The 11,279-nt window shown below is 27.1% G+C and overlaps 1 protein-coding gene and 1 long non-coding RNA gene across 4 annotated transcripts; one reads left to right on the forward strand and one right to left on the reverse strand.

Annotated features, from left to right (window-relative positions):
• Nucleotides 1-3,981: 3,981 nt before the first annotated feature.
• LOC122854712 (short stature homeobox protein 2-like) lies at nucleotides 3,982-8,528 on the reverse strand. Of its 3 annotated transcripts, none has more exons than XM_044155645.1 (4): nucleotides 6,426-6,657; nucleotides 5,554-5,889; nucleotides 5,200-5,448; nucleotides 3,982-4,938 (listed from the first exon to the last, which is right to left on the reverse strand). In XM_044155645.1, exons 1-4 carry the CDS (start codon nucleotides 6,649-6,651, stop codon nucleotides 4,580-4,582), a joined length of 1,170 nt encoding a protein of 389 aa, XP_044011580.1. In that variant the 5' UTR covers nucleotides 6,652-6,657; the 3' UTR covers nucleotides 3,982-4,579. The 3 variants fall into 3 exon arrangements, with proteins under 3 accessions (XP_044011580.1, XP_044011582.1, XP_044011581.1); XM_044155647.1 differs by lacking the exon at nucleotides 6,426-6,657 and adding an exon at nucleotides 8,483-8,528 and having other exon boundaries at nucleotides 4,580-4,938; XM_044155646.1 differs by having other exon boundaries at nucleotides 4,580-4,938; nucleotides 5,200-5,445; nucleotides 6,426-6,643.
• A 1,382-nt stretch (nucleotides 8,529-9,910) lies between these two features.
• LOC122854742 lies at nucleotides 9,911-11,156 on the forward strand. Its single transcript, XR_006373993.1, has 5 exons — nucleotides 9,911-10,054; nucleotides 10,355-10,400; nucleotides 10,516-10,617; nucleotides 10,712-10,906; nucleotides 10,991-11,156. It is a non-coding gene; the product is annotated as an uncharacterized LOC122854742 (long non-coding RNA).
• Nucleotides 11,157-11,279: the final 123 nt, after the last annotated feature.

Genomic DNA, 11,279 nt, shown 5'->3' on the forward strand with positions numbered 1-11,279 from the left:
ACAAAATTTGTTATTATCAATACAAATTAACCCATGATTTTAGTTTTAAGAATAAATAAATATCATTAAATGATATTTATTTTAAAGGTGCCATCTAATTGTAAATAAACAATTTCATGACACCTCAAAATTATCCTTTAAAATAATTATATTTTTATCTTTGAAGAAAAAACGTAGGCTACAGCCTATTATCATGATTCGTTATTCAGTGAGAAGAAAATATAAAAAATTGTTGATCAATGATTGCATGTCATCTCGAACATTTGTTACAAATTATTAACAGATATTGTTAAATAATTGAATTTTTTATTTTTGAAAATAACTGCAGAATTGTACATCAATAATGATTTGAAAAAAAAATTTGTTAGTTCAAAATTTTATTTTAGCAAATTAACAATACTGTTATAACTCATTTGATTTTTTTAAACTGAGTAAACATTTTCCAAACCATTTTGTTTAATACTTTTATTTATAAAATTTACTGCATGGCATTTTTGTTCCATCTAATCAACCTAAGGTCGATGGAATTAGAATGAGCTGTTATACTTATTCAATTGGAGTTTTTGGCGAATATTGGAGTGAAGTTGAAATTCTTTTGGGAGTTCTTAGTTTAAGGTGACAATTAAATAAAATTTAAGTTTTCAGCAGCCTGAATGTCTTCATTTTTCAACTTATTTAAGTTTTTTTTTCCTTTCATCGATAGATGATTCTTTAGATAATTATAATATGAAAAAATCCTTCCTCTTCATTTTATTATTTAATGTTTTATAAATACTTTCAAAACCAGAAATATGATATAATGCGATAGAGTGCATGGGGGAAAAATTTAGAGTAGGAATGCGCAATGCATCGAAATGATTAATCAGCGCATGGCAACAATTGAAAAGTTTTAATATTTTTTAATAATAAAAAGAATTCTTAATGGAATTTTTTCTGCATGCATATTATTATAATTCTCCAAAGAATTATCTATCGATTGAAGAAAAAAAAACTCAAATAAGTTGAAAAATAAAAAAGTTCAGGCTGCCTGCACCACTAAGTCTTAATCAATTGATATTAATTGAACTATTAATTCCCAAAAAAAGATAACTTTACTCCAATATTCTCCAAAAAAACTCCAAAAGAATCCATATAACAGTTTATTCTATTTCCATCAAACTTAGGCTAATTCGATATGAACCATTTTTTTTCTTTCCAATAACGTGATAATTTAGATGACTATTATATCGATCAAGCAAACTTTCACCACAGCAAAGAAAGTTTTATGCATGCACGCATCCTTTTTTTTAAAAAAATTAAATTGTTAGTTGCTTATATTTTCAATAACTTTTGAACAAATGAACATAAAAAAATATTGTAAAGCCCAAAAAATTTCCAATTAATTTCTGAAAACCACACTTCACTGAAAAAAATTTAAGGTTGTACCCATCAAAACGTTACTTGAATAAAGAAGCTTGCTTCATGCAAGAAAAATTTCTTCATGGAAGAAAGTAACTTTTTGGTGGGTAAAACCTTGAATTTTTTTCAGTGTATTTTCTAACAAATCGTTAAAAGCAATCCTTCATGGCTATTCTTTTATTAGAACATGCCTGAGACTATACTTAATATTATAAACTATTGTTGATAACTAATTAACGCGAACTTAAAGCGTTTTTTATCGAGACAATGTGGCTCTCGGTTTTTAAAAAACCAATAATTTGAGACTAAATAGAAGTCTATAATATAATTAACAAATTTTTACTAATGGAAGTAAACATTTGCTCCTCAATTATATAGTCTTTGGAATTACAAATATATCCTGCCAAAAAATAGCATCCGAGATTTGTTTTCAGTTTCCTTAATATTTCCTGCTTAAAATTTTTGTAAATTATTTTTTTGTTGATAACTAATGAATAAATAATTATAATAATTTATCTCATATATCCGATTTCGGCATTTTTTATAACGTTTAATTTGGTTCTAATACGAACTTTTTATTTATATTATTTTAGAGATATGACCATTTTATCAAATTTATACAGTGATTTCAATACCTATACGTAATATTTGAAAATGATTTTATTTCTTTTTTCATTTAAAATAGATTAATTATTTTTGATCACACACAAAAAAAAATATAATAAAAGATTTAGTGACGTCAGGCGGGCATGCATAGTGAACGCATTAGTGAGTGCGGTAAGCGCTGTTGTTGATTTAAGAAGAGAAAAGAGAAAAAGAGTGAGTGAGAAACGGTGAGTTGTGTGAGTGTGTGAGTATGTAAATGGCGACCAATGAAATGCCTCGAAGCGAGGCTACTCATGTACTTTTTATTAGGGGATGAAGACATAAAATATTAAAAGGGAGAAAATATACGTGATGAAAAATAAAATAAAAAGTCTTAGTATCCCTTGAGCACTTGATTGAGGGTAGTTGGGAGCCGATCCAAATGACGCGCAATTTTCTTGCAATAAAAAACTTTTATAAACTTGGATTAAAAAAAAAAGCTACGAATATTTATTCAGTGTTTTTTTTTTTTTTTTTTTTATCTTTTGGAACTTTTAAGGAAGTAAATTTATTTTCTTTTCTCTAGACTTTACATTTACATATATTTGAGAATTTAATTATTCAATGTAAGAATGATTTTTTGCTAATGAAAAAATAATATTTTAAAAAGAAATTTTATTTATAATGATTCAAGGTAAATTGATTATGATAATTTTGTTTTTCATTTGATGATTTTGATTTGGGATTTTATAAAAATAATTTTCAATTTTTTCAGCAACCGTCGGAAGTTGTAGCTCATGGATAAATAGATTTGGAATAGTCTATAGTTTTTTTTAAAAATGTAAACTTATTTTTATTATATTTTTCATAATTAATAATTAAATCAATTGAAAATATAAATTTTATATTTTATTTTTCAATTAGATGTTGTTATTTTTCAAAATCAATTATCGAAATCTATATATCAAATTAGTCGTTATTTTAATCAACCCTACAAAATTAATTAGTCAAAAAAGTAATCTATTTTTTTGCCATCACGATCTGTGATATGTGTCATTTCGTATTGACTTCCAACCCATCACAATGGCAAAAAAATAAAACCACAAAATCTCGTGTAGCCAGAAATTCGATTCATTTGATTGTAGTTTTATTGAACCATTTCTAAAGTGACCTTTCTTATTCACCCTTTCAAATAAAAAAAAAAAAAATAATAGCAGCCAATTTTTGATCTAGGCGAGTATATACAATTCAAGTCCTGACTTTTTGACTTTTTAACATTGTCATACAACTGTATATTACAATCGAATAAATTATTTTTACTCCCATATAAAAAGTACATTTATTTTTTCAACTGTAAACGCATAAATACTATATGCACTAGAGAAAAAAAAAAAAAAAAAGAAAAATAGAAAAAAATAATTTGCGCATTAGTCATCTAACAGGGACTGGTTTGTGATAATATTTGCAAGACAGTTTATATATATACATGTATATAGAATGAGAGAAGCGTATACATAATGGTACCCAAGGGACTAGAAAGTGGAAAGCTTGGTAACACGATTACGCTGGATGGTAAGCTCCACTACAGATTCAATATAGTACCAGTTAGTTGACAGCAAAAAGCCGGGCTTGATTCACTGAAACGCTTGCTTGTCGGTTCACTGCTTGATTTATCCACATGGTGTTGCGTTATTGCATTAGTACCCTTCCCCCAATGTGCCCAGTGTTGCCTCAAAATCAAGCTGAACGAACTAACCATTTCCTCAATTTACGAATGTTATACTTGTATCCATTTGTCATGGGCTATAACCACATATTGCGTATGTACAAATTAAAAACATCCTTGAATATTATATTTTTATTTTCTTTTTTTATCAAACCTCATTGATAATTTATCTGCAGATAAAAAAATTTAATTTTCTTTTTAATCATTTTTTTTTTATAAATAAAAGTAAATTTATAAATGGGAATTTTAAATTATTTAAAAATCTCGAGTCATTATACAATAAATTTTTATTATTTTATTCAAAATATTCTAAATTTTATCGAAATTTGATGAAAGAAATTATTAATATCTCATAAATTTTTTAAATTGATAATTTTTTTTTTTTCTTTTTCTTAAAAATTAAATAAAGGCTATGTATATTTGATGACATGAGTTTATGATTTTTAATCGATTATACATCAAATTATGATTTTTATAAAATATTGACTGGTCAATATATGCGTTGGCAATATTTATATACTTTGATTTTGTTTCGCACAATGTTCTATTTTTTATTTTAATATTATTTAATCGCAATGATAATTTCTACATTTGTTTTATAATTAACATAAATATCTACTTGTTTTTAAAACATCATAACACAAATAAAAATATTTAACAGGCATTTGTTCAAAAGACATTTATAACATGTGTTTAAAAAAAATTGGACGGTTACGAAATGATGTTACAAATGTATATATTTATAATGGTAAATAATGAAAACACTAAAAAATCACAATTAGTATAAATAAATAAATGGAAAACTATAATTAATCAAATATCTATACAAATATATATTAAAAAATATAATAAACAAATTAATTGTCAATTCTATGCTGGACTATCAAGACCTAAAGCTTCTTGATGCCGTCGAGCTTTGAGTCTTAAATCTGCAATACTGCTATTTTTTGATCGTGCAGAAGCAGCAGCTAAAGATGCTGCCAAATCAAGTGAATGATGTGTAAAAGCAGGAGGTGTTGGAGGTACACCAAATGGACCTCCAGTTATTGTATAATGAAGTTCTGCTGCAGGATCAAATGCTGAACCAGTCAAGTGAGGTTTTGATGAATTAAAATTAGACGATGAAATTGATGGATGTAGACGTAAAGCTGGAAGATAAGGTGATATACGACAAGGTTCAAGTGATGTCAATTGACTTCTAGGTGCTAAAATAATTCCATTAGAAATTCCTGCAATGGAAAATTGAAAATAATATTTTATAAGACTGCGTGAAGCTAGCCGACGTCAGCTGTCGAGTTGCCAAGCTAAGTGCCGATGGAGGATATAAAAAAAATCAACCCCCTATCACTTGTACTCTGTGTGTATGTACGTTTTTATTTACTTGGGTAATCGAGCGTGAATCATTGTACATTTGTACTTTAACTGCAGTCTATACCCGGCTGATTTTAACTAAAAATATTGTGATTTAATTGCTTAATATAATTATTTACCTTTATGAAGCTGGCTCTCATGTTTTCGACATTTAGCACGTCGATTTTGAAACCAAACTTGTACTCTGGCTTCTGATAATCCCAAGCGTTGACTCAACTCTTCTCGCATGAATGCGTCTGGATAATGGGTTTCGTCAAAAAGACGCTCTAACTCAGCCAATTGTTCCAGGGTAAAATTTGTTCTTGATCGTCGTTGTTTAGCGTTGCCAATAGAATTGTCAATTCCATTTGATCGATCACTGTTACCTGCTGAAACCAATAAAAAAATTCACCGGTTAAAAATTATCAGGATTTTTTCACTGTTTTATATGCGAGGAAAACTTGAAGAGATATTTTTAACAATAATCTGCTTACTGTTAGTGTTTCCATCATTTAATACACTGCGATTCACATTTTCTTCACAAAAAGTTGACTCATCAATTGTATGATTAGGCGATTGTAGGGAAAGATTGCATTCACGAAAATTTTTTGTTGACCAATGAAGTTTTGGTGTTCTTTTTGAAACAACAATTCCAATAATTTTATCTGATTTTTCTTTTTTTGAATTTTCTAAATGTTTTGGAATGATTGAAAATTTTTCTGGTTGAAGTTTTACTTCAGTCTCTGGAGAACTTGGTTCATTATCAATTTCTTCTTCTGTTATTTTTTTTGGTTCGTCCCGTAACTGATCTGATACGTTTGAAATTATATCTAAAAAAAAAAAATATGAAAAATATATATGCGTGATTATTATTTGCAATGAGATAAAATACAATTATCTCATTTTTGTGTATTATTGTTAAAATATATGTACGCCTAGCAACTCAAGAATCTAACAACGGTCAATGAAAGAAATCTTTATTTTCACTAAGGATTTTAGCTGTAAATTCAAATGATAAAAAAGTATTCACGACTCTCCCGGGTTTTGGAAAAGGAAATGAAGCGTTGAAAGGATATTTTTCCAAGCTAGTTTTACGTACATTTAAAAAAAATAAAAATATAAAATTCGAAACTTGCAGCTAGAAATCCTGATAAAACAACAACTAACTCCCAAATAATTTCCACCTTATATTACACTGACACCTCTAAAACAAAAACTGCACCACTATATTTAATATATTATTTAAATTGACTTGTTATTTATTTAATTAATTTATTATTAAATTAATTAATTTATATAAATAAATAAATAAATCCATTGTTTAATTATTAAAAGAAAAAAACTAATGATTAAATAATATTCATACAATGATCAGTCGAAGAATCTTTAAGTTTTCCAATAAGATGAGCAACACTAAGTGTAATTATAGTCCTAGCTGAAGTAGAAGTAGTAGTTGTTGTATTAGTATCAATAGAACTTATTGTCGTAGTAATTGAATCAGCCATAGGAGTACCACAATTTTTTTTAGAATCACAATCCACAATAGCCTTATGATCAAAGCTCTTTGAAACGAACTGAGCTAGTTGCTCCATCGTCAGAGACTAGATTTATCAGCATTTAACTTAACGTTTTTCATATAAACACTTACAAGCTTGATAGCTAAAGCATCACACTACTACATGTCCAGAATGCCGCCATTTACACGCTATCCAATAGGAAATCTACTCTTTTTGAAGAGGCGTTACCCAAAATAACCACCCCATGTTCATTTACTCATGTAAACGCCTTCTTGGACTCGTCTCTTTCCTCTATTTTCCTATATATATACTGACGCATTAGAATTTTTTTGGAATGAGATATTTTTCAGATTTTGTCATATACTGTTAATGAAATAAAAACAAAAGTTATTTACCTTTTGTCAAATACAAGTTATCTATATTTTTTTAAATGAGAAAATAATTTTAGCCAGTTTGTTTTTGACAACGCTATATTGGTGCATATATTCTTTGTTGTTTATTGTTTTCTTATGTAAAATAACACTGCAACAATATCAATACTTTGCTGATGCTATAAATCAACTAATTTGCAATTGTTACTGGCTTAAAAAACACCATTATTCATTAGTCTCAATTGACTTTTTACTAAGATATTCATATAGTTTTTTTTTTGTACTTGTAAAAATTAATGAAATCATGTTTTTCGTTAAATTAAACTTGAAAATATTTAAGTACTCATTATCGTTAGAAACAGTTACTCCTAATATTAAATACATTTGTTCATTTATACATATCTTGGGTTCGATTCTCAACCAGTGTTCTTTTTTTTTGTTTCTCTAATTTTTCAATCATAAAATATTCATCAATAATAGCTCTGTAGATTTAAATTGTCTTAATTAATTAATCATTACTACAAAAAGATCTTTAAAATTATAATTGAATCATTATCAACATATTTAAATATGAAATCGATTGATGATAATATTATCAGTGTATAATGAGACTCAACAAAATAACCATTAAGTTAAACTCACTCACTACCTCTCCTCTTCGTCATTCTGTTTGGCGATCTGTATATATATGGTCACCACGCCTTCTTGCACAGCTAGGTATATCATTGCTTTCTCTACAACAGTATTTTACCATTCTAAACGTGCCAATTACTGCGCAACCAAATTAAATGATCAGTTAAACCAATTTCGAGATAGAGGAATGAATAAATAATTGAATTTCTTGTTACGATAATCACATTGGTTCTGATTGCCTTCAAACTTGCATCGTCTCTCCCTTGTATTTTCCCTAATTTACCGCCCTAATTCTTTTTGTTTCGTAATATATATTTACCATTTCTAACGGGCGAGAGCTGATTTTATAACATGTTCATGAATTGTTTGCCAAAGAAATTACATTGAATTTAACAAAATTCAATACTACTATTTGCCAAGTATGTCACAGTAAAAGTTAAATTGAACAGCTACCACCCTTTGTTTATATGTATACTTAAAACATTTATGCTCTTTAATAAATTTTTTACATAATTTTTTTATCATATATATTTTAATAAGAAATAAAATTTTAATTATTAATGACTTGATAAATAAGTAACTAAATTTTATAAATTATATCAGTCTTTATATATAATAACAAGATTATCTATTTATTTTATATCGACGAGTCAAGATGACTCTGTAAATATACATCCGTCGTAATTCGTAAATTGGAATCAATTATTCCGGAACATACTTGGCTGAACTTATTTACCCTTTGACAAAAAATTTAGTCAAGTGAAGGGATGATTTACTGGCTATTGTGAATGTTCTTTGTATATGTAATTGATTTTATTTTATTAATAAATAAATATATATTTAAAATAAAAATAATGTACATTAAAGCTATGTGTATGTGTTATTATGAAGACACAAAATACCTTGGATTAATGGATCATTTTCTCGCATCCATAATTGTCTTGAAGGTGCAAGTGTTAAAATAGTTCCATCAACTATCGATTGTCTCGTCTTTAAGGAACTTTGATGATCTTGATCGTCTTGTCAGCTGATCGATTTCCAGCTGAAAACAAACCACTTGAGTAAGTTTTTTTTCATTAATATTAATATAATACGAAAAATAGAAAAAAAAATAATAACAAACAAATAATTCCAATCACAACTAATGTATGCATTTATATGATTCTTTTGAAGGATGGTACACTTCATCGAGTAGTTCAATGTCACGACAAATGTTTTTCTCGAGACTGTTGATAATGCTAACACAGCATTACCATTTACCATGATTTGATATACCACCTGAATCTTGCCAATCTTAAAAAGATTTTTCTTGAAAAAAAAAAAGGTATACAAGTATTTCAACAAACTTTGATTTGTGTTACTTAATTATTAATAGTATAACTCACTAGTAAATCGAAGTTCACATGTATTGTTTTTTCTTGATGCGTATTCTTCAGGTGGATCATCAACTTTAATACTGTTATCTTTAACAATTCCAGTCTAACTGCAGTTTAATATATCTTCATTCACCACTGGACAATCAAGACCAGCTGAACCAACTGCTCCAATGTGGTAAAAAACAACTTTATATCTTTTGCTTCGATAGGCTAATTGTATTATCTATAAAAATAAAAAACAAATATAATTATTATTTATATTAACACGTACTTTTAAAAAAAATTGACATTACAAGGACAAAAGTCTTGGCTTTTTTATTGAACAAGGAGTAGCGATCACTTTTATTTGTTTTAATTAAGGTTTTATATTTATTTAACTATTTTCTGAAATATTTTTGTTAATAACAATTACAGATATCCTTGGATATTTTAAAGTTGGACAAGTCTAGAAAGACACCAGTAGTACATTTAAAATCCAAAATATCTACAGGTAAATGAAAACTATTATTTATCAGTTTCTTTTTATCATTAATTAATGAAAAAATCAAAAAACAACAATAGAATAATTATAATAAATTTTTTAATATTTTTTGTGATTTTGTGTTAAAATTGGTCAAAGTTTAGCCATTTTTGCGTCTTTTTGGTCATTTGTCGGCCATTGATGAATTTTATTTGTTTATAATTAATTTTTTTTGTGTTTTGAAATAAAACATTATTTATTAACATTTAGTGATAATTTTCGGTATTTTTACGTATATTTTTTATTATTATTATAATATTTTTTTATATTACTATTATTATTATAAAAATTACCGACTTGTCGATAAGTAAAAAATCTATGGTAATCTACTTTTGATGCATAATTTGTCAGCTAGGTGGCACGTGGCTTTGTGTGAGGGCCCCAGGTGGCGTGTATGTTTTCATTCTCTCTCTCTTGCTCTCTCTTCTCTCCACAGGGCTCCACAGTCCACCCGCGCTGATTAAACTCGATTTAAACAGTAAACACGTTCAAACACGTTGAAACACGTTAGCTCAATCCAGCTCAATCCAAAAAATATTATAACTCTTTTCTCTTGCACATTACAGTGGTGAGCGGTGGTGAGTTTTCTTAATCAAATATCTGCAAATTAATTAAACATCTTTAAAAATAATGCAATAAATTAATGAAAAATATAATTAATTTGCAATCGCCTATTGTTTAAACATAAAAATTTAACGCATTTATTTGTTAATTTTATGTTAATAAAGCCAATTAAAATTATATAACCTCAATATTAATTACGATATTTTTGGATTATACACGCGATGTGATTGTGATATATTTTCAGAGTGTTTCATTTATTTATATAAAAACATAATAATTATTTATAATTTATTAATTGTTATTTTATTTTTCAGCATTAATTTAAAATTTGGAAAGAACTTTGTGGAAGTTAATACAATGGTTAGTAGTTGGAATTTTTATTTAATTTCAGGCATGGATAATTATTAAATAAAGTCACGATAAAGATTAGGAGTATAACCTTTGATTTATTTATTTTTTTTTACATGTATGACAGGTTTTGCAACGATTTGTTGAAGCGGGACGTATTGCGTACATTCAAGAGGGGCAATATCGAGGAAAGTTGGTGTCCATTGTAGACGTCATTGATGCAAATAGAGTGAGTATTATAAATTATTTTAAAAATTTGAATAATTAAATATCTTTAAAAAAATGTTAAAAATAACAATAATAATGAATTTTTTTTATTACAGTGTTTAATAGATGGCCCAGAATCAAACGTACCTCGTTGTCAAATTAATTTAAAAAGCTTACACTTAACCAAGTTTAAAATCAGTATCCCCTACACTGGATCAACAAAAGTTATACGAAAAGCATGGATAAACTCTCGTGTTGAAGAAAAGTGGAGGAGTAGCTTGTGGGGTCAAAAAGTTGAAAACAAAAACAAGGTAAATTTCGTTATACCTAATTTATATTACGCGTATTTGTTTAATTAACTTTTTATTAATTTATTTTTTTTGTTTAATCCACAGAGAAGAAACATGAACGACTTCGCAAGATTTAAAGTGGGAAAAGCCAAACAGATTTACAACAAATTGAGAACAAATGCTTTCACTACGTTGAAAAATAACTTAAAGTCCTAATAACTGCACTAAATACGTTTTTTGTTTTTAAGTTATTATTTATTTCTTGTAAATGCAAATACAATAAAAAAAATAAAAAATATTATGTTTTTTTTATTATTATTAATTATTTAGTGCATAAACAAACATAATTACGTAATTTTTATCAATAATTTTGACAAATTAAAATGATCAATTT

This window comes from Aphidius gifuensis, linkage group LG4 (assembly GCF_014905175.1).
Source record: "Aphidius gifuensis isolate YNYX2018 linkage group LG4, ASM1490517v1, whole genome shotgun sequence".
In the NCBI taxonomy this organism is placed as follows: Eukaryota; Metazoa; Arthropoda; class Insecta; order Hymenoptera; family Braconidae; genus Aphidius; species Aphidius gifuensis.

Bases quoted from the DNA above. Each gene is read 5' to 3' on its own strand.
- LOC122854712 (XM_044155645.1), bottom strand. From the start codon at position 6,651: ATGGAGCAACTAGCTCAGTTCGTTTCAAAGAGCTTTGATCATAAGGCT. The intron at 5,890-6,425 runs GTATGAATATTA...TTTTTTTTTTAG, and splicing joins AGATTCTTCGACTGATCATT to ATATAATTTCAAACGTATCA. The intron at 4,939-5,199 runs GTAAATAATTAT...TTTCCATTGCAG, and splicing joins TGAGAGCCAGCTTCATAAAG to GAATTTCTAATGGAATTATT.